The following is a 27806-nucleotide window of genomic DNA, read 5'->3' on the forward strand; positions in this document are numbered from 1 at the left end:
CTCCTTGTGCAGGGTTACTGGTCTTGTATCTGCCCCCTCCTGTAGTTTTATGCAGGCAGCCTGTAGTGGGTGGAGCCTACTGGGTTCCTTCCACAGCTGTGCTCTCTACAGTTATGTGGAGAGCAGCGATAATGTTGCGGCTACTTTTATATATATCTGGGCTTGTGAAAGTGTTTGGTGAACACAAGTGGATTTGTATTCTCTGTTGCGATTAAGATATATATTTAAATAAAAGCTTTGATGCCTGGAGTTCAGCTTGAAAAAATTAGGAGGGGGGGGGGGCATTAGCATACCTCCCGACTTTCTGTGATAATAAAGAGGGACAGATTTTAGAACAGAGTATGTAGACAAAGCAAACACCCCTGCCAGAGAATTCTTATGTAAAAAAACTATTAGTTAAGCCTACTACTGGATGAAAGGTTTAGTGTTGCATAATATTTTTGATAGTTAAATTGTACAGTTTATAAGATGTCTATACATCAGACCAATAATAGGGACTGGTGAGGAGAGAAGGACAGAGGAATCATGTTCCGAAAGAGGTAATGCATTTGGAGTGTGGATAGTGGGGTTTGAATGTGAGTAACCCTACTTGTCAGCTATAGATCTGAACCCAATCCATGACCTTAACTCTGCATCAGGCACATTTATATGCATTTGCATGCAAACTGCGCTGATGTGAATAGATAGTGTACATTTTATTCCCCTGCCCCATTTAATGCTATCTGAAACAGCTGCTTTAGATGACACACCTTTTATTCCAAGCAAGGATTACATGGAACACTTGGAACATCATCTTTTTACAGTATTACACCTCTATCTTTTAGATAAAAACATCTATTTATTCTTTTTATGGTGAGTTAATCATTGTGTGTACAGACTACACCTGCGTTTATTATTACATTTAACCATGCTTCAGACAAAGCATGTTGATATGTATTCTGCATTTCTACTGGCAGTAAACAGTGCCAGTGCAAGTTACAACACTTTTGCTACTATGCTATGTTAGATCATTTGAAGTAGAGTGGATGATATGTATCCCCTGGACAGGTACCCCATAAGCGCCCCAGTATCTTTTTATTCCTATGTTGTCAGTGAAGGTTTCATTGTGCATTTGGAACCAGGTTGATTCATCAGACTAGAGCAGTAGTGGTTGTCAACCCTAGCGAGGCCAGGAACCAGTAAATTCTTCCGAAACTGTCCATGCTTCAACAATACAAAAATGTTTATACTCAGACAATAAAAGTATGGGCCTGTAAAACATGTGTTTAAAATGTATTAAAAAGGGAGTCAATATTCAAAAATTGAAATGTCAGTTCCTGTAATTTAAATAGACGCAATGACAAATATTTGTCTATTTAAAGCTTAATTGTTTTACTCATTTTCTTTCTTTCTTTTTCTTTCTTTCTTTCTTTCTTTCTTTCTTTCTTTCTTTCTTTCTTTCTTTCTTTCTTTCTTTCTTTCTTTCTTTTTTTCTTTCTTTCTTTCCCAGGGAGGCATGTTTTAATGTTGTAGGTGAAGTGGGAGGGATAAGCTGTGGAGAGGGAAGGGGTGCTGCAGCTGGAGTGATGTGCAATAAGTCAGGGATGATGGGGTGTGCAGGAGGTGAAGTGGCCGTTGGAAGAGCAATGCTGGGGCGGCTGCACAGTGGAATAAAGGGGTGAAGTGGATGAGCCGATGTGCTGGATATCTGCTGATGGTTGAAAGGGGGATATAATGGATACCTGCTGTAAGTGGATGCAGGGAAGATGTGCTGGATACCTTCTCCGTATGTGTGTGACACCCTGGAGCTGCACCCAGTCAGTAAGATCTGACACTGTCATGACACAATGTCAGAACTTTGTTGATAGGTTGCAGCTTCAAAGTGTCTAATTGGTTACATGACAGTTGACAACCACTGAAATAGATGATATTTTTTCCACTGATAAACAATCTATTGCTGATGAACCATAGCCCACTTTTATTGCTACCATTTGCGTACATATGTATTAGAAGTATTCTGCTTAGTTATCTGCTGTGATACCCCATACAGCCAAGGGTGCTAAGCCTTGCTCATTCCACTACTGATTGTTGTACCCCACAATTTTATTGTGATGTAATTTGGTGGACTGGCAAATTGTCAGTAAACCTGGAGCCACCCAATTTCCCCTTCAGTCACTCATCATTACCTAGTATAATCTTTTTTTAAGTCTGTGTCCTCGTTCAGGTGATTTTCTCTAACTTACTTTCTATTTGATGGATATCAGAAAACGAATTAGGGTACATTTCCTCAAATCAGACAGTTTTTTTTAGGGAAAGGTTGGAACATCTGTTTTTACATCTGTGTGTCCCCATTGAGAAGATTTTTTCTCCTTCCTTGTCCAAGTAATGGACAGGAAATGAAGGTGAATGTCTCCAAAGGTATCATTTAAAACCTTGCAGATAATCACTGCCTTTCACTCAAAAACGGAAAAAGTTATGGTTGTAAGCCTTAGTAAAATGACGGTTTAGATCCATTTCAAAATGTGCAAGTCCTGCTGAGTATATTCTGTTACATCTATTGTTACATCTGCAACCTTTGCTATTGTTTTATTACTATTATTTTTTATTGATATTGCAATACATCAGCTGTAACACTAAAATGTTAGACATTTTATCGCCTGTAAGCACCGCTGTTTGTAGTGTAGAATTGTATTTGCAGGACACTACTGTGGTGGGTATAATATTAATGCCTCCAACCCTTTTAAAGTTTAAAAACATTTTCACAAGTATATAAGTCAGGGTAAAAAATAAAATAAAATCTGTGGTGGAGTAGTCATTTACAAGAAGGTAATTTGAACACAAAATATATTGTATTGTTTCCTTGGAGATTAGAATGCTGGCTTGATTAAACCACAGATAGAATACCATTTTACTTATTAAATTATTACGTTTTCTACATCCCATGTGGTTTTTGGTAAATAATATGCTTTTTTTTTTCCTTTGTTATCATTTATATTATATGGATGATGTATTTGTGCAATTTCTAAAATTCCTTTTTGGATCTTTAATATTCAAATGTATCCCTCTGACATTGGTGATAACTGCATATACTTTCCATGTATGGTATACAGTATATGTATTATATTCTCATTGATTGTTGTATGTCTTGATATTTTTATGGGCTTTGTTCACAATACCTGTTGTTCTATTTTTTTTCTGTATGCAATGTCTGGTGCGAGGTTCAAGGATGCTATATATTTTTAGGTGTCCTTTGTACAACCAGCTAAGGTTGATTAGCTGTCGTTGTCGTTGATACAGTCATACAGATGTATATGGTATTCCAATAAGTATTACTAGAAGACTGGCATGCTGCTGATTTAGCTTTATCTTTGTCTTTGGATTAACATGCAAGAAAGTGTCCTGTCAGGCCCACCTATGGAGTGTCTCAGACAGACAGCTAGGCGTTATCTGCTTGCTTTGTATGGATAGCCCAAACCTGCCCTCCTGGAACCAATCATAATGCCTTTATTTTTCACATACAAAGCAAGGATAGAAGTTGAATTGCTGTCACATCTATGTGTATATATTAATAAATAAGGAAATGGCAAAGACAGGCCTGCCTGTGCTTGAGGTTTGCCAGTATGTAAAATGTTGTCTGATGCAGGCTCAGTCAATGCTTTTTACCTTATATCACATTTCCCTAGATAATGAAGTAAAATGTTATGATTCAAATCAGCATTTCCGAATGTTCAGAGAGGACAGATTTTTGAGATCTCAGTCATGACCTCGTTTTTAGTCCAGCAAGAAATCACAGCGATAAGCCATGTCTACTAAACAGCATCTTCTTCTTTTGTCAGGAACTACATACACACCTTGTTTCTCAAATCTTCTCTATGATCACAGTTTTGCCCCTTGGTGGAATTTTTAACAAGGGTGCCTCTTTTTTCAGTGTGCCTTCTAGTTGTGTTTGCCTGCAAGCTTATTATTAGCATATTTACCTGACTAAAAAAGAACTAAAAACATTTTATTTGTAATTGATGTCCTTACCATAGTGACTCAAGCAAGAAAATATATACAAAACCACAACACATTCCATTTAATTAAATTCTCAGTTGAATTTAACTAGAAGTTATCATGGCTAGAAGGAAAGGATTAGGGCAGCAACAACTAATTAAATCGATAATATTCAGTTAGTTGGTTAGGGGAGGGGGTAAGGATAGAGAGAGAGAGAGATTTTTTAATGCAACCAATCGATTAGTTGAAAAAATAATCGGGCAACTAATTGATTATGAAAATAATCGTTGTCTGCAGCACTAGAAAGATTGTGCATTTTGCTGATTACTATTTATTACCAACACCAAACCAAAGCAGTAATTATATTAGGATCAAAAACTTGTGTATATTTTACAAAAAGCATTTACATTTTAAATTGATGCTCTTTTTTTTGGCTTTCAATGGCAAGATATATTAAAGGTTTTTTTTCCAAGGAATAATTGTATTTTTTTTGTTTTAATATATGTTTAGTGTGCAAAATTAATGTATTGTAGAACAGATGATGATTGTTTTCTCTTTTTCAAATCACAGGTATAGGGCTTGGTGTTCTGGTCCGTGAATATGGAAATCTTTCAAACTTGGACAAAATATATTTTGCTTTTCCTGGAGATATTCTTATGCGGATGTTAAAACTTATCATTTTACCATTGATTGTATCCAGCATGATCACAGGTATACTTTAAACATTTCTTCACACTGTTCTTCCCTGCATGCTATGTGGAATTTCTTGATATCTGTGATTATATGGTCAGTGTGGAGAACCTGGTGACATGTAAATGTCAGAAACCCAGCGTAACTAAGATAAACTTGGACTTTACTGTAATCAGATCAGTTAGGTGATAAAAACTAATTTATAGCTATGGGTTACTGCATTTGTACATTCTCAGTACTCTTTGCACTGTCTCAATGAATAAGTAACTTTTACATGAACTCTATCTTGGAGTACGGGGTTATAACCCTACCTCACTCTATCCTGGAAATACACTTAAAGCATATCTAAACCCAAAAATAAAAATGTAATATATTGCAGCTTACCAATTCTTAAATCTGGTGGCTGCAATTGTTTTGTTTTGTTTAGGTTTTTTTTCTAACACGCTACCTGTCTTAGGGTGGCTCTACTATATGGAGACTCTATGGAGGAGCAACCACCCTTGGAAAGGCTTTATATAAATTAATAAAAGCTGAGCATTGTGAGCACCCCATCAGTGTCCAGTGGTTTGCATCAACCTTCTATCTGCCACTTTTACTGGACAGCTTGGCCTGTAAAAGAAAGCTGAACAATAACAGGCTTACTGGCTGGATCACCAGGTGAAAATAAAGGGGGGAAAAAAACTAAAGAAAAGTAATGCAGTTATTACATCCAAGGATTGGAATAATAACTTTTTTGCTTTTGGGTTTAGATACACTATACTAATATATTCAACAAACTATAGTTCCTCCTTGTAAATTCCCATTCTCTTCTGAACACCAGCTGCCATTTCAAATCATGCTCACAGTGGCTGCTGAAATGAAAGAGAAGGCAAAGGGTATGAAAGATAAACGTAACATTTTTACATTCGCCAAATATATCTCATTACCAGAATTCACATTTTAGTAAGGCACACATGTGGACAAGATGTTTAAGCAGCACAGAGAGTACAGGTACAGTTCAGAGATATGACAGGAGGCATATCATATACATGATGAAAAAACAAACACAGTAAGTGTATCTTTATTCTTCATTTCAAAATAGGTGATAGATCCAAAAGAATTGTTATTGGTTGGCAGAACGCAGCATAATGATTGAAAAGTATTTTTCTCTTGCTGCAGTACATTAATAAAGTAATAAAAGGCATTGCTTTCCTATTTATATAACTGTTTTGAAACTATCTATACTGTACTTTCATTTACAGCAACATAAACAGTGCTATAACATGAAAGGTCACAAAGCAATAAATGAAAACTTGTAGTGTATTTGCCTTACCACAACAAGGAAGTGAATCCTCAGCTATTCTACTATGGAAAAGTACCGATTAATTCATCCAGTAGTGAATAAACACCTAACCTTGAGTTTGAAGAGCTCTATATTTCTAACACATATCTTTCTGCACAAGCTTTCTGCTAAAATATGCTGGCAGACTTTTATTCACTTCCTTATGTAATCTGACCTCCCCTTTAATTGTTGCCCTATAGACATTTTTAGGAACTATGATCTTTCATTTTTAATAGATGTCACTGGGTAATCAAATAAGGGGAAGAAAGAAAGAAAGAGATAAGGAAGTTGGTGTTCCAAATGACGTTTTTTAACTATTATAATGTATTTTACCTTTTCTACGTACAAATCAAACAAATGCTAAATCCAACTTCTAATCCCCCCAGCAAATTGTATCATATATTTGTTATGGTTGCTGTATCTGTACTGTGCTTTCAACTTTTACCCTTCCTTTTGATATGGTCAGCATGTAAAGCCTGTTACCTTGAAAGGTATAGCATCAGCTCTTTCATTTACCAATCTTTCCCAATGTGAGTAAGCCTGGAAACATTAAGCACTTCGGCGTTCAAATTTTTCAGTGTTCCAATGACAGAAGCTGGCTGAGCTGACTCTCTCTGTCCCCAACCTTCATTAGCTGTACCTAGCAATGCTTTACCTTTCCTTTGATGTGATCAGCTTGTGAACTTTGTCACCCTGAAAAGTATAGCATCATCCTCTTCAAACTTTAACTTACCAATCTCTCCTGAATTGAGTGAATCTGGAAATGTTCAGCTATGAGCACTTGCGGTTTCACATTTTCAGTGTACCAATCACAGTGGCTGGCTGACACCCTTTGTTCCCAGTCTGTATTAGCTGTACCTATCACTGCTTCTTTACTGTTGTAATAGCAAAAAAGTTAAAAAGCTTAAATTAAAAATGTATGGAAAACAAATGTGAACAAATTGAAAAATGAGTTTAACAGTGAAAGTGTTCATAGTTCTGAAAACCTTTACATCTTAAGGTGGTGTAAATTAATTAAATCAGCATTTGTTTACATTTACAGGTGTTGCAGCTTTGGACTCCAACGTATCTGGAAAAATTGGTCTACGTGCTATTGTGTATTATTTCTGCACCACAGTCATAGCAGTCATTTTAGGTAACCATATTTATTTGTTATATATGAGGCATTTTTATAATCTTTTCCACATCTGCATTTTAAAGGATAAATTCACATTATGGGTTTACTTCAAATTTTAATAACAGAACCTACCCCCACTTTGAATTGTGCCCCTGTGAACAAAGTCAGATCAATAAAGACTTGGTTAGATAAGACTAGTGTGGAGAAACTGAAATGGCCTGCACAGAACCCTGACATCAACCTTACTGGACCATTTTGGGGATTAATTGTAACACAGATTGCAAGTCAGGTCTTCTCTGCCATAATCAGTGACATGTTGCAGCTCCTAGAGCCAGAAGAAGAAGCTGGTGAAGCAGATCTCTGCTTCATCAGCTTCTTTGGGGTGCCTAGGTGATATTAGGGGTCTAAAAGACCCCTGATGTCTCCTATAAATTGGACCTGTCACAATATATTTGCTATTACATAGCAGGCTTTTTAGCTCCCTATGCAATAGCAATAAAGCTGAGTGTAAAAAAAAAAGTTGTAAAAATGAAAGTAACATAAAAAAATGTAAAATGCCCAAAAAATGTTTTTAAAGTCCCCCAATGCCCACGTGCACGCACATACAACGCACACACGCTTCGGATGTGCCTACGCGCAAAAACAAAAATTGCGCCACACATGTTACATATCGTCGTGGGTCGGAGTGAAAGCAATAATTCTAGGTCCATCAATCACTGCTAACACTAAACTGATGAGCGGTAAAAGCGTTTTTTGCAGTTTCACTGATGCATGCAATTTTAAGGCTTGACATGTTTGGTATCTATTTACCCGGCGTGACCCCTTCTTTTATATTTTACCAAAAAATTGGGTTATATATTCTGTTTCTGTGCACTAAATTTAATTTTAGTGTAGTGATATAGATATCATTTTTTTTATTTGATGCACTAAAAGATTATTTTTCATTTATACTTACACCGTTAAATTCAACATACATATTTATACAGGAATTGTACTGGTGGTGAGCATCAAACCAGGGGTGTCTCAAAATGCTGATGATATTGACAGAACAGGAAGTACTCCAGAAGTAACTACAGTTGATGCACTACTCGATCTGATCAAGTGAGTTACTAATAAATGTATTAGTTGTTTTTATATCAGTTTTTCTTTGTTCTAAATTTGAAGGAAATAGTAAGTATTCTTTTATTCTTTTTTATATTTTTATTAATATATTGCAGCGCATGCACAGTGAAAGGATTATTTTCTTTAAAGTGTATATAAAGCCACAACTTTTTTTGTTGATATAGCATGGAATGGTTAAAACTGTAACTGTCATTTTTTCCCATATCTGCCGCTCTGGGGAGATTTCTCTATACTTGCTGTCCAGTTTACACAACAGAATGTAAATGAAACTTTCTCCAAACTGAGGAAAATACCCTTTTGGCATCTGCCCCAGCAAAAGTGACCCAATTGGAAGATTTTCCTATTATTTCTGTTCTGGTGACAACACAAAATTTTGGATTTTCCCTTACTTTCAGTCCCGGTAACAGTGTTTCCAGAGGTCACCAAGGCAAATAGAGTGAATCTTCCCAGTGGTCAAACAACATTATAAACCGAACAGGGGTTCTAACTCCCCTCCCCCTTTTCCCCCACCACTACCACTTTATAAAAAAAAAAAAAATGTTGGCTTTAGAAACCCATATCAGTTACAGAGACTTTTTATCAAGCTTGAATATCTCTGACAGTAAAGGTCAATCAACTCAGAGTTGGTATTTTAATTTTTGGCAGATGTTAGATATTTCAATTCAGCGTTTTATCTCTGAGGGATGGCATTGTTACGATGTATTGGGTAGGTGTATTTGTTCCATAAGAATCCAGTGGGGTTTTTAGCTCTACAACTTCTTCAAAAAACTGATATGTGGACTGCCCCCTAAAATGATCCCTTTTTTTTAACCCAGCCTGCAGAAAGATCCTTTAGGTTTTAGCAATAAGATCCTGTTATGCTTTGATTTCACTATTGTGAGCTGAAAAGAACAAACATGCTTTGTGTCGTCTTTGTTTATGTGCTCTTTTACTGAAGAAAGCTATTTATTATTTGTTTTGGAATAACGTGTACTTTTCTTTTCTATCTGCTCTGCATTGATTTATAACAATACAGTCAGTTACTAATCATGGCGTGATTGCTTCATGTTTGTTACCAGCCCTGCTTACTGTTGCTCAACTGCACCAAATACAGAATATGGATACATGTTATATTGATCCAGTCTTATCTATGTAAATAAACATTTGTGTATATGTTTGATACACTGTCATGCTTACCTGAGCTGATTTCCTTATTCTAATGCCACCAAAAGCAATATGAGCAAGCCACTGTAATAAAGATTATAACAAGTACAGAAGGATTAGAAATGTCTACCATTCCTCCTAAAATCCATGTGTCACATGTGACTAAATGCGTGACGCTTTGTCACATGACCTAAGCTAAAGCAAGGTTCAGAGTTCAGGCACAGCCACTAACTGTGCAGCTCGGCCTGAACTTAACTGCCCCAAGATCCTAAATCTAAGATCCCTTGACCCGCACCAATGTAGACAATCATTTAAAGCTGCACTCTACGCACATGAAAAACTTGATAATGTGGCACGCAGCTTCGAGTTCCAAGGCTTTATTTCAAGTACAAAAAATAGCGAACACCATAAAACTGCTAATGCCTTTCAGCTGCAAAGGACTTCGTCATAGCTCAATAATTCAGGCGCAGAGCTTTTTTGCGCATTTGTCGCACATCCGATAGGGCAGCTTATTCATTTCAATAGGCTGCCCTACGCACAACAAATGCGGCAAAGAAGCTCATGCAGCTGTTTGAGCTGCGAACATCACACACTTTTTGACTGCACATCTTTGCCACCCAAAACGTGGCAAGAGTGACATGCATTTTTTCGAGCATTTAGTGAACGCACATTCACATGCATAGTAAGTGTAAATTGGCCCTAAGGGTAGATCTCCCAAGCAAGGTCATACACAGCAAACCAGACAGTCTACCCCATGCAACCTAAACATAAAAAAGTTCTGGCTGTAATTGGCTGTTATTTGCTTTGAAAAATATTTTTATAATCATTATTAAACAAGTAAATAGTGTGAGTGCATTAAGTGACATAATAGCACTATAATAATTTAAGAAGACAATATTTTGTTATTGTAGTTGTAGGCAATGTCCATCTTAAATTGCTTTTACCTGGAATAGAAGGCACATAGCACCATAAACCATCATACTCATTTACTATCTATGAAGATTCAGCTATTTTGCTAAAGATTATCTGCAACATCAAAATATATTACTCAACTTGATGACCTTAGCTGTTGATGAATAACAGGGAACACTGTGATAAGTAAATATCTCATGAGTCCTGAACAAAAACTAAAAGGATGGGTGGCAGTCATCATAGGATTATGTGAAATATTATGCGGTAAGCATCAATAATCCAGTCAGCTTACCCATCAATTTGGATGTCAAAACTTCCTTATGTGGCATAATACTGTACATAATCTCATTCAGGGGTGTAATGTTTATGTAATGCTCCATAAATTACCTTTATAAGCAACCATGGAAAGTCCTAGTCTTCCAGAAATAACAATGATTGCACAATTCCCATCTTTCCAAGGTGGTAAACATTTGTAATTTTGCATTATATAAAGGTGCAGCTCTGTTTGTTCACATCATTGCTTTTTGTTTGAAGTTTTAGTTTATTATATAACCGCTGGCTTCTTTTGTAATGGTGATACCTGGAATACATCAAGAACTCACATAGCTCAAGAGCAGTTTTTTATCTTTATCTCCTGATATGACCATCTATCATCCAGGTTTCCCCATATGTGTGCACTGGTGGCAACTGCATTTCTGGCATCACTTTCTGTCCTATTAGCAGCTTAAATGGAATTAAAGTTAATATCCACCTTTTCGGTTCTATTTTTTTTTTTAAATATCCCAGCAATGAACACCAAGTGTATATGAAGCAGGCATATGGAGTTGCTGTATATGAACACATAAACTTACTTTTTTGTTAGCTGTCCTTTTCATCTCCTCATGGCTCCATTCAAAATGGCCACCTTTGTGCTCTGCAAGCAGTCTCTGTAAATTACAGGCTCTTGTGTACAGTGTGAACTACAATGTAGGGAATTGAAAACTAAATTTTTTACAATGCTATTCTTCCCTCATGTCCATACTTCTCTGTGGAGATTCACCTCTCTCTCTGAAGACCTGGAGAGGCAGAGCAGGTGTGCAGGGATCTTATGTCACAGGAAGGGGGTCAGCTGCTTTACAGTTGATCAGTAATACAGTAATCCAACCCCAGTGTCAGATTGAGTTTCCTGTGGAGGGAATTTCAAATTTGTAGGACTCAGACCCACTATCAAGTCCATAAAAAAAATAACACACCTGCAATGTGGGTCATGAAAATGTACACTCATATACATCATCACTACACCTCTACATTACCACAATAAATGCTAATCACTTACAAAGGTGGAAATGGGCTTTAATGTTATGTCACAGCCCTCAAGCCTAATCATTGAGTTTTGTTCCGCTAGATGAGGTTTAATAATAACACTGGCCATAAACCAGTAACATTTTGTTTAAATTAATTAATTTTCAGAACATTTGTTTAATTTTCTAATAGCTAATGAGATCAAATTGACAATCATTTTTTACCACAGTGACAAAAAAAAATTGAAGGAGCAAGATGGAAATTTTTTCTTGGAATACAAAATCGAATGTTAAAACCAAGTAGATTTCGGACAACAAATGTCAAGTCTCTAATGGTATTATCAAATAAATCTTTCATATGAACATTGGTACAGAAATCTAGAACTGTATGGCCAGCTTAACCCCTGTGTAACTGCTTCTGTGTGCCTATCCATTTTGGTTGGGGGCAGCTGTAGAGAACAGGCTCTTTGCCCAAATGATATTCATTATGTTGAGTTGAAAAGTGAATGCCTTTCCTGCCTTAATCAATTACTTGTCTTCTAGGAATATGTTCCCAGAAAACCTGGTCCAGGCATGCTTCCAGCAGGTAAAACCACTGCTTTCTTCCAATGATTTTTCTATGAGTGTGGTTATCAGCTATCAGCTTTTATTTTATGGATTTTATGGGCACTGTAACATACAAATGTATCATTTAAAAGAGCCTATGGAGTAGCAATGGGTTTGGCCTGAATTGTAAAGGTCTACTGGCTACTTGACCTGATTTATTCTGCGCCTTTAATTTGAGGGCATAAAGCTGAGCTTAAAGTGACACTAAACTCAGGAGTAAAAAAAAATGCATTTAAGTACCTTAACTATTAACAAAAATATATCTTATTTGTGTATCACTAAGTTGTAGTTCATCAAATCATCTCTGAATTGGTGCTGACACTGTCCTTCCGTCTGGAGGGGGCTACTTTTGTTCCCCATGGTCCCTGTGTATGTTGTAAAGTAGTCACTACTCCATGCACACTCCTGTGATGGACTACAATCTCAATACAAATTAGTAAACTAAATGTGAGATTGTAGTCCATCGTGGGAGCAAGCTTTTACTAGCGGTGGCTACTTTACAACACACACATAAATGACTAGTGGATCAGATGTATTATTTTGAAAAAGGCAATGTATGGATGGTGTAAGGGAAACACCAACAAAAAATGGTAAGAAGTTCTTGCGCAATGAAAAATACTTGCAGCTGGATGTTGTTATGTTATAGTACAGTTTTATAGTTCAATTTAAAAATGATTCAGTCATAAGGCATAATAGCAATAATAGCAATTTGAAAATAACATTTGTATTACAGTACAAGACCAAGAGAGAAGAGTTGAAACCAACAAAAGATCCTGACAAGAACAGTACGAACGACAAGAATACAACTCTAGACCTCTTTACAACAGAAGAGAAGGTGATGTGCCGATCTAAATTATTGTTGGTTTCATGGTGTCACCAGAAGCATCCCAACCCTTCGTTTATGTGCAGCTGTGGGGGCAGGGAACATCCCTGCCTGCAGCTGATTGGGTGGGTGGACCCTTCTCCCTTCCAGATTCGGAGGAGCTGAGGTTCAAAGTAGAATTGGTTCAAACCTGACATCAGCCCTACTTATCATTAAAGTAGAACTGAAGCCAAAACATATTTCGTTTTTGATAGAAGTAAGAGAGGGGTTTAAACCTTCGTCAGCTTTTTTTTTTTTTACAAAGGGGAGATTTTCCTGTCCAATACCCACAACAATAGGTAAGAGTAAATCCCTCCAAAATGGGCAAAATCCCTGGGGGTCAGCAGGGTCACCAGACACAGTGTCCCCATTTGAAGATTTACCATCTACTCCTGTATTGGTGACTATCCAAAATTTGTGATTTGCTTTCACTTTCAGAACAAATAGAGAGTCCTAATCCCTCTCCACTCTATCCAATACAAAAAAAAATGTTGGATTCAGTTGCACTTTAAATGATTAGCTGGTATTCCTCTAAGGTGTATGTATGGGTATAATAAAACAAAATCCTATTAAGTACATCTGTGCAATGAGCTTACAATTTCCTGTTTGAGCTCACAACGCATTGCCTCTGCTGCATTGAAATTCTAAGCATTGTTGTCAGTCCTACCCAGTTCATCTCTGAGGACAACAGAACACCCCCTATGAATGGAAATGAGAGGGTGAGGTGTTCTGTAGTAATACCCTCCTGTCCTAGAGTGTCAACGCTGCTTCTCCATACATAAAGTACATTACATTAAGTGACCGTTGTCACCCTAAGACAGGAAGTGTTACTGGCAGAGTCACCAGGTAAAAATACAGTAACATATTAAATTTTTGTTCTTGGATTATGTTACACTTTAAATATTAAATTGTGGTACCATTTGTTTATATGTGCACTTGCATTAAACTATTTGCAAGACAATAATGCCTGTAAAAAATAATTAGCGATTCAGTAAATGACCTTTAGTGAATTATACCTGTTTTTAAAATTAAATACATGAAATGAATGTGTGTGTAATTTAAAACTCTCCACAGAATGAAACAAAGGAATACAAGCTTGTTGGCGTCTACAGCGATGGAGTGAATGTCTTGGGTCTCATTGTCTTCTGCCTCGTATTTGGAATTGTCATTGGAAAAATGGGAGAAAGAGGTCAAATTTTGGTGGACTTTTTCAATGCATTGAATGATGCAACAATGCATATAGTTCAGATAATCATGTGGTAAGTAAATATTTTATTCAAGATCAGCAGAAACAGGTGGGACCTAAGGAATCTATTCACAATGCAGAGCAGAAAGGTGTATACCATAAATATGCATGTAAAATGTTTGGGGGAAGTACTCTTGTTTCAGGCCAATTGGAGTCAATATTAAAACACAAAATGCGATTTTGCTTGTTGCAGTGCCCCTTTTCTGGCCTACCCCCCTTCTCCATTTCAAGTGTCATGGTAGACTTCTTAGCAATTCACTTCAGTACAACAAATAATTGTATTGCAATAAGTGAACCTAATATACGCTTTGTGACAGCAGTCTGAAAAGGAAAGGCCACCAGGTATTTTGCTTTAATTTTTAAAACTGTCAGAATGGTTTCAAGTGAAATTTCAACCAAAACTGTTTAATATTTTTATAAATGATGGAGGGGTTAGGACCTCTGTCAGGTTCCTATAGCTCTTTCTCTCTGTCCATCTCCTTGAAAAAGAGGGCCACCATGCTCTCCAAACATTGGTGTAATTTTCTTGCTGATATGGGACATCGTTAAATCCTGGTTTAGAATCTACTTCTTGGTGAGCTGATTTTCCATTCATTATAGGTTGTTATAGTCTGCTTCTCTGTTGTTGTGCACTTCTTTGCTTTCCTGTCTCAAAAGTGAGAAGAACACTCCACAATGTGAGAAGAAATCCCAGCTTTGACAGCTGTCACCAGCATGTTCCCACTGGAAGATTATATATTCCAGCTCTGGTGACTCACAGAATATTTAGGATTTCCCATAATTTTTTGCCTTGGTGACAGGGGCCACTTTGGAAAATACCCAACATAGGCCCTAATCCTTAAAAAAAATTGGCTTAATTTCTACTTTCAGTAGAAATGGCTCCTTTTTGAAAGATCACTGCAACAGTCAAAGTGATACAATAGAGGAATTACTTTAGTATCACATGTAATGACAAAATTATTGTCAAATAGGCACAAAGCAGAAATGTAAAAAATGTTCATGTCCAAATGGCATAAACAGCTGGTAATCCTGAAGTGGCTAGATCTTGCTTCTAGATCTGTTTAGACCTAAACTAAGGCCTAAGTAGAGATTATAGATCGGTTGGTAAATAATGAACGTCAATTGATCCAAGTTCCATGAACTGTTAATCAATCCTCATGATACTTTCTTATCAAAGAACACTCTAATGGAAATTGCATTGACTGTCTCGCACTAACTAGTTATGATAAAGTGAAGCACTGTTTTTTTTCATCTGTGAGTTACATAACTGTCCCAATAATAGTGTGTGACCTAGGAGTTGAAGGGGTCTACTGTGGGAGTCTCCACATGACCATTGCTTAGGTACCATCTGTTAAAATTATTCTGTTAAAATTATTTTTAGATTGTAAGCCCTCACGGGCACGGTCCTCCTTACCATCTTGTCTTGAATTGTATTGTGATTGTAATGTCTTCCTTATACTGTATTGTAATCTATGGATCTGTTGGCGCTATATAAATCCTGTATAATAATAAATCCTGTATAATAATTTCTAAAGGTAGCCCTAGGTGCAAACATCGTTTATACAGTAAACTCTGTAGTCATACTTCATTATCAGTGTCATATCTGTAGTTATCTTTGCTGCTTAAAAGTCAAATAATTAATGCTAATATTTAACACATGCTAGGTACATGCCCATTGGTATCTTGTTTTTAATTGCGGGGAAGATCATTGAAGTTAACGACTGGGAAATATTCCGCAAACTAGGACTTTACATGGCAACTGTAATCAGCGGGTATGTGTGAAAACATGTTCTGTTCTGTGATTAACTGATAAGTATGATAAAACACTTGTGATTTTAATATATGTTATTAGGCCTGGACTGGTAGTTGCTGGAATGTGGTGACATGTTCTCTCCAAAACATTTGATTTAGTTTTGTGACATAAACCAATAGGGTATTGTGTATATAGTATTGTGTATATAGAAATCCAAAACCTATTTTTAAGTTTTGGATAAAATGTGAAAAAGGGTTGGATCCTCTGACTCAGTCTATATCCCCAATAGGTAGATTTTTCCTCACTATTTGCCCTGGTGATCTAATATCGAAAGTGAGGAGAAATCCAAAATGTTTGCGTTGTCACAGGAACAGAATCTTCCAACGGGTAAACAATTTCTAGGAATAAACGGGTCTAAAGGGGTATTTTCCTTCACTTTGGATACAGCTCCTCTCACCTCTTGCTGCATCTCTGGGACAGGAGGTAAAGGGAAATCCTCATGACACGACATAGACAACAAAATTACATCCCATTGCTATTGTATTCAAAGCTAAACAAAAATACATACACTTTAAAGTGAATATATTGGCAAAATTATGTTTTGCTCTGTGTCCTATAAGGAATATTTCCCTTCACTTCCTGTCCCAGAGAAGTGTCAGAAAGTTAGAGAAAATCTCCAAAATGAGAGGAATTCCCCTTTTAGACATTTGGAAGATTTCCTTTTATCTCTTGTTCTTGGGACAATCACTTTCCTTCTCCCTAATATCCGTCACCAGTACAAATAGACAGTGTGACAGATGGGGACACAGAATAGACCACCCTAGATCACTCTAATAAAAAAATGTTTTGCATAGAGATTCGCTCAAAGTGTACATCAGTCCAGTGCTCTTTTCTTCTTCTTATTTGTTTAGTGTTATGGATAAAAAAATGAAAAAAAGGAGAATATGCTGATATAGAAAAATATTATTACATTTAAAAGAAATGTTAGTATCAGTATAAAGCTTATGCTCCCCTGTATAGAATACTCATAACATTTCTGTTAGAATATCTCCTACATAATATATTGGAACATTCTCTTTATTAACAAGTGGATCTCTTTTCCAGACTTGCCATCCATTCTATCATTATTTTGCCACTCATATATCTTGTGATAGTCCGAAAGAATCCTTTCAAATTTGCAATGGGCATGGCTCAGGCACTGCTGACAGCACTCATGATATCATCTAGGTAATTATTAATCTCGTTTTTACTGTTCCATAAATTTAACATTTAAAAGTTAAAAGAAATACAGTATGCTGCAAATATAAACACATGCTTGTGTTACACAGGTGTTTTGCTTTGATTTTTAAAACTGTCAGAACGGTTTCAAGTGAAACTTAAGCCAAAACTGTTACATTTTTATATAGATTATGGAGCGGTTAGAACCTCTGTCTCTCTGTCCGTCACCTTGAAAAAGAGGGCCGTCATGCTCTTCAAACATTGGTGTAACTTTTTTGCTGATATGGGACATCAGTAAATCCCCGTTCAGAATATACAGCAGCACTTTGTATGGAGAGGTCCTGGTTTAGAATCTACAGCAGCCTTTTGTATGGAAAGTCAAGGCTGAGAGTCCCATCAGTTTCATATATGAGACTATATGTATATAAACATGGGAAACTATACCTTTATTCTAGTAACAGCTAAGACTATAGAATTATTTAACCATGAACTGGAAGTGTCTGTCTTCATGGGCTCTAGCTGCTACTATTCTGTAAACTGTGATGTCTTGATTAGACACTGGCCATGGTGGAGAGTGGCTGTGCTTTGTAAAGAAAGGAATCTGCAGAGAAGCTAAGGGATAAAAAAAAACATAGATTATATGAGTTTAGAGGGCCAGTAACAGAAGGTTAGATATACAGTAGCTCTCACAGAGTGGAAAGATGGTCTGCAACGATCCTGATTTGTACTGTGAACAAAAGGATTACAGATTGTAATTAGAAATGACAAATGATTACCCCATATTAATACATTTTGAGAACACTGATCTGAACAACAAACAGATACATGAAGATAAGTAGCCATGGAGGGTTTGCATGATAATTCAACAACTACATAAGATGAATCATGGCAGAAGGAATCCGAAAGTTTGTATGTCAAAAATCAGAAAGCAAATAATTACAAATTGGTAGTGTAAAGCTGGACATACACCTGTAGTTCTTTCCTGTTAAGGGAAAACATGTTTCTCGCTGAGAAAAAACGCTTGATTATTCCATCCACACTGAACAATGTGAATGTGGAAATCTCCATTACAGACTATTTTATTCAGGCAGCCTGGATACCGGAACAATTACTGCATCTGTTTCGCCCCGGCTCCTTCAATTTTGTAATCGAAGTTTGTTAAGCCAGATCTTGCTGCCAAGACCACCCACTGCATGATTTTCAGGCAATTGAGGAGTAATCTCCCAAAATGTGTGCCATGTATGGCCAGTTTAAGATTACAATCTGACAATCATGTGTCTTCCAATTTTATTGTATGACTAAACTTCTACCTTAGTTAAATGACTACCTTTATTTTAACTACCTTAGTTATAGCTAAGAGACAAATTATGGAAACTTTGGCATACCCTATTGATATAATTCTGTTTTTGGTTGGCAGCTCAGCAACTTTACCTGTAACTTTCCGCTGTGCTGAAGAGAAGAACAAAGTGGACAAGAGGATCACAAGATTTGTTTTACCAGTAGGGGCCACAATCAACATGGATGGCACAGCTCTGTATGAGGCAGTGGCTGCAGTCTTCATTGCACAGTTAAATGACATGAATTTAGATGTGGGTCAGATAGTCACAATAAGGTGAGTACACTTACTGTGGGATTTAATAGAATGCTACACATAGCAGTGCAAGACTTCCCATCATGGTGATTGAAACCTGAAAAGTTAGCTGCCTGCCCATTAGGCCAATACTATAGCGTTAATGCTTTCTGAGGCACTGACCTTGCACAAAAATTCAAATCATTAATGCTGACTATATTCTTGACTTTCTAATTTGTGCACATGTTATGGGTCAGTGACTCAGAAAATATTGAAGCAGGACAACTAGTATTTTTATTATTTTATTTTTCTTGGTACAGGTTTCCTTTGCAAAATGACTCGTAATCCAACCTCCTCACCCTTTTTATCACATGTGTAATGACAGTACTGACTGAAGGCACTGACCTTGGACAGTATTCAGATCAAGAATGCTGACTTTACTCTTGACTTTCTCATTTTCTTGCATGTTCTGGGTCAGCAGCCCAGAAAATATTGAAGGAGGACACCTAGTATTTTTATTATTTTATTTTTCTCTGTAAGGATTTTCCTTTGTGAAATGACCCATAATGCAACCTCATCACCCTCCTCATCACACGTGTAATGACAGTAATGACTAAAGATGAAGATTGACCCTCTTCAGCATGTGGAAGGCATGACAGGGTTCTCATAGCTCAGCTTGCCAGTACCTCTGTGGTCAAGCTGTGCATGCACTAAGGCCTGCACAGGGAAGTTTAAAGTAGTTTGAGCATGCATTTGAGGTTTGTTACTAAATAATGTAATGGATGGGCGAAGAGGTGTGGGCAGTGGACCATATTTTAAAATATACTACTACAATTTAAGAATAGGAGCTGTAAGAAGATTCCACGTAGCAAAACTGTTGGAACGCCCCTGACTTTTTTTAGTTTTCATTAATTGCACTACCGACATTAGGGGAATTATAAAACTTACATACAACTAATCATGCTAATTGCTTCCATTGCACTTTTATAGAGGTAACTGAACTCTACATACATGTAATATGTTATTAATGCGTGCAGACAATACTAGACCCATTGCTAAGTAATGATAGGACTCGAGCAGTTGCCTGTTCAGCTATGGATGTGATTTATTCTACTTCAGCAGGCATGTTCTCTTTTTTGCATATATTTATATGTTATTAACCTTTGTTAGCACCTACAAAACTAATCAACTCATATTTGTCTTGATCACTAGTTCTTAAAGTAAACATTGAATAATGACAATGTATTAAACACACAGACAGCTATGAATATTGCATTGAACTACAGCTGTAGATTGAAAGGTTATATTAAATCCTACTATTAATGATATACTTCTGTCTGTTACCTGCTGTGTTTGCATTATTTCAAGTAAAGCAATTTATTAAAGGGTTCGTGTTGATCTAAAAAGAGTACAAGAAAATGTAATGCAAAAAAAACAGGAGCATGTGCCAGGATATATGGGCTTGTATCCTTTATTAAATAACTCTTGTCTCATACTTTACAGTGTAACGGCAACAGCAGCCAGTGTGGGAGCTGCAGGAGTTCCCCAGGCGGGCCTGGTTACCATGGTGATCGTTCTGAGCGCCGTGGGTCTTCCAGCTGAGGATGTCACTCTTATAATAGCTGTTGACTGGCTTTTGTAAGTAGTTCTAGTGTGATAGATCATGTTTTCATATCATATGGTAGATGGGAATTGTGTGTTATGAATCGGTTCTATCTACAACTATATTATATCCAATATACATGTTATGCAATCTGTATTTTTAAAGCAGACCTGTAGTTTATATTAGCCTGACCTTGCCATCACAGCATCTTCATAACCAATCCTCAAGAGACTGCTGCTATGGCATCCTTCTTGTGTTGGAATGTGGCCCACTAGAGAGATACAGTCATAGAAAAAGAATGTAATAATAGAATGTTGAAGTCTCTTCATATATACAGTATTTATTTATTTTTTATTAACATAATTGTTACCTAGACTCCCAACATTGTGTTTCAATGTTTTTTATTAGTTTTCCATTGCTATAAGTGAACATTTTTTTTGCGAAGGGAAAAACAACATGTATAGCACAACAAGTCATCCAGTAAATTTCAATATCAACATTGTTAACATTATTAACATTATTATCATTATTATTCCCTCTTCAGTAGCCCCCGTTGATTTTATACTGTAATATGTCTTATTATGCCTTAATAACAATCTACTGTATCTCTGGGGGCTAACAGTTTTGTTCCATTTCCTCTGGCTAATCAATATACTGATTCTTCTCTCTATGCCTTCGCATGTTAATTTAACAAAAGAATAGGAAAACACTTTAATTAAATAGATAAAAAATAAAATAAAATAAAAATACAAAAAAGGGGGGGGGGCGGAAGAAAAAGAACAAGGAAACGCAAAAAAGAAAAAGAAAAAATTGTAGACTCCATCAGGTCTAGGTATCTAATACAGAGATTAACCTGTAGGGTTAGGGGGTATGCCAGAAGGATTTACAATCCCTTGATTGGTCAGCCATGGCTCCCATACAGCTTCAAAATTCGTATATCTATCTTGCTCCCAACATTGTAAATTCCAAGTTCTAGTCACATTTTCTAAGTCTGCCAATAGAGGATACGTTGTCAGCTTGACGTAGTAACAAAATAGAAAGCCAGACATTTGAAACTTATTTCATTTCTTTATTGCACACTGTAGAGAGATATAAATATTTTGTATTAAAAAAAAAAAAATAGTTGCAAAGTTTTTATTAAACTTCTGGCAAAATCTGACAATACAGGACTCTGGGGTAACTCCAAATGTCCTCAGCCTACTCACATCCATCCAGAACGTGCAATCCCAAAACAGAGGTTCCTGCATTTTCTCTGTACTAGATTCCAGGATATGCAGCCTTTGTATGTTCCTGAATATATTCCAACTGTCACCAGCTCAATCACCATACCCGGGTCTAGATGATCAGCTTGGTAGGCCTTTTTCACTTATATCTGTAAAATATAAGTCAAGGCAACTGGACTTGCTGTATTTTTCTTGAAGACGTTTCACTGGTCATCCCACCAGCTTTCTCAATTCTGAATTGAGAAAGCTGGTGGGATGGCCAGTGAAACATCTTCACGAAAAATACAGCAAGTCCAGTTGCCTTGACTTATTTTTTACAGATATACCATGACCTGGATGAATGAGAACCTTCACAGACATATTGCGACTTTTTCACTTAGTTCCAGTTTTCACACCTCCAAAGCTCTTAAACCCAGGCTCTAAAATATTTTAAAGCTGTACAACTCACTGGATCAGACTCATCAAGGATTGACTGCATTTAACTTCTCCTTATCAAAGTTCTTGTATAACCCACTAAAACAATTATCACTCAGCCATACAGAATATGATGGTAGCAGACTCATCAAGGACTGACTGGATTTAACTTCTCCTTATCAAAGTTCTTGTATAACCCACTAAAACAATTAGCACTCAGCCATACAGAATATGATGGTAGCAGAAGCATACACAGCATGATTCCCTAAAGAATGCAAGCAAATGCAAGAAGAAAGCAAATGTTGCTGAGGATGATGAGCAGTGGTACATAGGGGAAATCATATGTTTGACATTAGTTACAGTATGTAGACTTTATCAGTGTTTCAAGAGCTAGAGTGCGTAAAGGAGAATGATCAAATGTATCACAGATATAATTAGAAATTAACATTTAGCTGATATCAATAGAAGCTACGTACCTTCCCTGTTTCAGCAGGGCATCTCTTAAGCCCCACGGCTGCACAAACTTCTGGATTTTCCCCCCGCTCTGTGATTGAAAGAAGCCAATCCTGTCATTCAACAGCCCCTTCCTTATTCACTGAGCGCTTTGCTTTTTGGGAAATAAATAAATAGGTTAGCAGCACCAATGGTTCATGGTCACAGCAGCTGATCTTAACCCCCGCAACTCCAGTTAATCACTGCTGTGTGGAGAATCTGACATCACTGGAGGGAAGACTGGTACGCTAAGCAGCAGTCAGCAGGACAATTTAATGGAAGGCATGTCCCTGGTGCTGTATCCACAACAACATTCTTAACAAAACAGATTTCGAATCAGACAGATATTATTTTTGAAAGATATCTGTCTGTGACCATGCCCACTCCAAACTTGTATAGTGCCATAATTTAAAACACTCTCAGCTCAGTTTTTTTATAAGTTGCATTAACTAAGGTTTATTCGCAAATTTTATGAAACATTTCTAGCTGGAAATGAGCCTAACATATTTGAAACGGGGTTCTGCTTTACCTGTAGATTTAAGTCTTGAACCTCTTGACAATCAAAAGATAACATTTTCACAATTTGTAGAATACAACATAGGATTGTTTAATTTACTGCAGCCAATCCTTGTTCTGGTGTTCTTCCTCCATGTTAGTGGACAGGCAGTTCAAGCCAAGCAACATTGCTTGCACCTTCACCTTTTATGTCACTAAACACTATACTAGTTACAAGAAAATCTTGCCTAATTGCAATTTTGTGACTGTCACTTATTACTTTAGAATGACTCATAGAAACAGATGACTTAAAAGAGAGCTATGGGGTAACCTTTTTATCCCATAGTTCTCTTAAGGATCACGGGAGGACATATACTAGCGTCCTCCCGTGACCCAAAGCTCAGTATATAGCGAGCTATTGTTCACTATACACTGAGAGCCCAGCAGCCGGGACGGATCCCGACATTGCTGCTCTTCCCTGCGGGAAGCGGTGTCAAACAGTCACCGCTCTCTGCAGAGCGATGATCGGAAAGTGAGCGAGCACGAAAGATAGGCATTCGCTCACTTCCCGATCTGTAGAGCCAGCTCAAACCAGCGGTGTATTTAACTTTTGTGCTGCCCTAGGCAAGATTTTCACAAGAAAATAAAGGCTAGATTTATGTAACATACAGATTTGCAGATTATTCTGGATCTCTGACAGTGTATTAAACGACTTCTGAGATTAAATAAATAAGCCACACAGAGACTCCACTGTTACTCAGTCTGAGCAGACTGATATACTTGCAGTTAGAGTAGGAATAGAAAAGCACAATCACTATGCATGTACAATGTGTAATTACGTCTGCCTGCTATAAATATAATTACAAACTACATATGTGTAGAAAGCTGGCTGTACAACAGTAGAATTTCATTAGAAAAATAATGATTCCTGTAATGTTAATTTTTCTAATAGTTAATGAGGTTAAATCGACAATCAATTTAAAAAAAAAAAAAAAGGTCAAAGGAGCAGGATGGAAAATTTGTCTCAAATGACATTGTAACAGTGAATGTGGTTTTCATTGGTGAAACACCATTCATTCCAAAAACAAATGTTAAAATCAAACGAAATTTTGAATGATATTCGTCAAGTCACTGATGGTATTATTGAATATGCTGACGAGAATTTCCGTATGAAAGTTCATTTGGAAATCTACCATTGTATGGACAGCTGAAGTGTTTTCAAATCAGGAACGCTCATAAATAAAATGATTTGTTTTTGATCACAGACGCATGTGTTCTAAGAAACTTATAATGACACTGTAGATAGTGGATCAGATAGAAAATTAACTCATCTGACCAGGTTTGCATGCCTACAGCCTTGCCAAATAGCGAGGAGGAAAGCAGAACCACAATCAAACTACAGAGCTTTTCTGATATAGACTTGTCTGATATAATGTAACAGCTGAGTGGTTTTAATAAGTAGCCATCATCATAAACTAGGTTTTACATGTCTGTTCTAGAAAGATTGATGATTAAATGGGCGGTATTATCTTATCTATAATGTCCATGTCTTTGGGGCTTTTGTATGCCAAAGGCCATAAATGAGCAAGGTCTCATCCTCCCACCCAGACAGCTACCACACCATATTATAGGATTTATGAAGCATGAAAGGCCAGTCACTCCCAACCATAGATCTGAAGTGAAATGTGAACTTTTAAAAATTAACTTTTAAAATAAAATCCATTACTTTTCCTTATTCCAATGCAAAGAGGATCTCGCTATTTCCCCTAATTCTTGCATGTGTCTTCTGCCTCTTGTTCAGTAAGGACTTGCTGGGTTATGTACATGAGTGCAATGTTTTTTAATGGACAAGCTTTAACAAACAATTCCCATCATTAGTTATTTATGAGCTCTTTTCTGCATCTTTCTTTCTAATTTTGCAATGTTGATAAAATGCCATTATTGCAGCAAAGAAGGCCTGTCTACCTCACTTATAAATATAAAGTAATTCATCTTTTATGCTACTTAAAAGGATGATGGCCATAACAGATACAGTAATCCCTTGTGATTAGCTAGATCATACATACTTGAACTTTGGTTTACACATGGTGTATTGCCATGTGGTTTATAACCCAGCTTATTACATGTTGTAATTGCAGTATTATGTAGTAGAAAAAGATAAAAAGAAAGTTCAGGAACCCAATAACCCAATAAGTAAAGAAGACACTACAAGGAATGTATTAACCTAGACTGTGCTTGAAAATGTTAACACATTTAGGGTCATATCAGACCACAAGCGAGAATCTGTGATTCTTGAGAGTTGAGAAACTACCTCCATGCATGCCCTGTGTGCAAACAGCTGCAGCCAGCAGAGGTCTGGTCAGATTTGTACACTGTACAAATCAATGGCTAACACTGCAGCTGGTCATATTTAACCTCTCATTCAAGCAGTTACATAGGATTAGATACTCTGACCAGCCCTGAATGCAGACAGTTTTCATCCAGGGCCATTGATTCTGACCACACGCAAACTAGATGCATCTGAACTCTGCAGTCTAGCCTTAAAGTGACACTAAACTCAGGAGTTAAATCTAAAAAATGCATTCAAGTACCTTAACTATTACCAAAACTGTAGCTCTATTTGTGTATCACTCGGCTGTAGAGCCTCAAATAATCTCTGAATTGGTGCTGACACTGTCCTTCCTTCTGGAGGGTGGCTACTTTTGTTCCCCATGTTTCCGGTGTGTGTTGTAAAGTAGCCACCGCTCCTAGCTCGCTCCTGTGATGGACTACAATCTCCCATTTAGTCTACTAATTTGTATTGAGATCGTAAGCCAACATGGCAGCTTTTAGTATCTGAACTGTTTTGTTAATAGTTAAGGTACTTAAAGCTGAACACCAGGCATATATAACGATATATAATTTATGCAACTCTGTATTCATTAATAATTAATTACATGTTTTTTTTCTGTATAACTAGTATATAGTCTCTTCCAGTCACCCGTAATTTAGTAGTCAGACTGGGAGAGGCTGGACTGGGGGCCAATTAGGCATGCTGCATGCAAATATGTTGACAAGGATCATGCTGATAGGAGAAGAAAGCAGAAAGCTAGCAGTGGAGAGAGGACACTAACTAAATGTGGTGTCACCCATCGGAAATCTGTTTTAGGACTGAAATACAAATTATTTTGCAGTAAAACAGTAACCCTGACTAGCTTTCGGTGAAATGCCTTTCTGTAATTTAAAAAAAAATAAAATACATTTCTCAAACCATTTTGTCTTAAAGGGTAACTCCACAATAAAAATGTTTAATAAAATTAATATATGATATAAATAATTGTCACACAAGCAATTTTGTAATTTAATGTTATTAAAAATGGCCTCTCCATTTAAACTGTAGTTGCTCTAATGTTCTAAAGCTGTCTAAAGCTAAAAATAAAATGCAATATGTAGACCTGGAGGCTTTACATGAACAGTTGGTGTGTAATTAAATGAAGACATTACTGAATGGACAAAGTAACAGGTTCTCTTTAAATTACAGATTTAATCACAGCAACTACAGCAGTACAAAACTTGAGCAGTGTTTTTCTCCTTTACCCCTATCTTTTCTTGCAGTTGTAGTATTGTCTGATTTCTTTTTTTTTTAACTTTGCCATTTATTATTCTTTATATTTTTACATTGATGTCCATTAACAAATGGTTATTTAAAAAAACGTCTTAGCTATTATTATGTTTAGCTAGCTTAATGGCCCTTTAAACACAAAGTTTACGAAATGCATATTAACGTCTCGTTGTCAGTTACAATAGTAACTCACAATAGTAACAAAGTGGTAGTGGCACAATGGAGGTTAGTGTCTAACTCAGTGCACTTGTCCTTTATCCCAATCCTTACCCTGAACATACTCCTAAAGTTAAAGTGTAAATAACCCCTTTTTAATCTGTTTTTCAGTATGATTTGTGTCTTGCCTCACTGTATTCAGTTTTCTTAGATTTTGGGCTTACATCCATTTAAACCTTAGCCTACTGCCTAAATGTAACCACTGGCTACTTCCCTATCTAATCCGTAAAGTTAACCTAACACCTTACTCTAATATTATAAAGCTAAAAGTCAATTATCAAAGATAAGATAATACTATGAACACATTAATAGCACTGCAATAACATCATAATGTTATAACATCAACATGAAGATTCACAACATACAAATATTTGCACAAAACCCTACCTAACTTTCAGATAAAGTGTAATGTTTTTTGTTTTTTTAACCCCTTCGTGACTGACGACGTACAGTGTACGTATTTAAAAAGTAATTTCACTTTTGTCGAAAAAAAAAATCAATCATCTCTGGGTGATCCTTGTATATTGCATAGATTTTAAGAAACTTTGTTGCACTTTCCTACCTGTTTGTGTTCTGAAGAAAAAGCTGTTTGTTGCAGCATGTCCTTTCCAAACAGATTCCTGAATGGGGGGGTCTGGGTTCATTTTAATCAGCTGGTAGGCTTCCTGAGTTGTAAGAGGCAAAGGTGCAATGTCGGCATCCCTTTAGTAGTAATTAACCAGTCATTATCTCTTAGGGAGCATCCCACCTTGTCACCAAAAATGAAATTCCTATTCCAGGGGATGTCAAAAATTGTACTTGTATCTTAGTGCAGACTTCTGGGAAAAGCAGCCAGCCAATAACAGAAGGAGGAAGTGATATTACTGGGGGCATTCCATACTGTAATTGTGTATAGAATGACTCCACACTATTGCATTGAGGTTTTTTTGGCAGATTTAAAACAATATATA

The 27806-nt window shown here is 36.7% G+C and overlaps 1 protein-coding gene across 1 annotated transcript in view; it reads left to right on the top strand.

The window, feature by feature from the left end:
• Window positions 1–27806, top strand: part of SLC1A1 (solute carrier family 1 member 1) — a 48827-nt gene that overhangs the window by 20201 nt on the left and 820 nt on the right. The window contains exons 3-12 of the mRNA XM_018562055.1: window positions 4543–4683; window positions 7026–7118; window positions 8087–8201; window positions 12101–12143; window positions 12897–12998; window positions 14100–14284; window positions 15936–16043; window positions 17129–17251; window positions 18660–18854; window positions 20316–20450. Coding sequence (XP_018417557.1) covers window positions 4543–4683; window positions 7026–7118; window positions 8087–8201; window positions 12101–12143; window positions 12897–12998; window positions 14100–14284; window positions 15936–16043; window positions 17129–17251; window positions 18660–18854; window positions 20316–20450 — 1240 coding nt within the window. The remainder of the gene's footprint in view (window positions 1–4542; window positions 4684–7025; window positions 7119–8086; window positions 8202–12100; window positions 12144–12896; window positions 12999–14099; window positions 14285–15935; window positions 16044–17128; window positions 17252–18659; window positions 18855–20315; window positions 20451–27806) is intronic.

The sequence above is a fragment of the Nanorana parkeri genome, unplaced genomic scaffold (assembly GCF_000935625.1).
Source record: "Nanorana parkeri isolate BGI_ZX_2015 unplaced genomic scaffold, ASM93562v1 scaffold558, whole genome shotgun sequence".
Lineage (NCBI taxonomy): Eukaryota > Metazoa > Chordata > Amphibia > Anura > Dicroglossidae > Nanorana > Nanorana parkeri.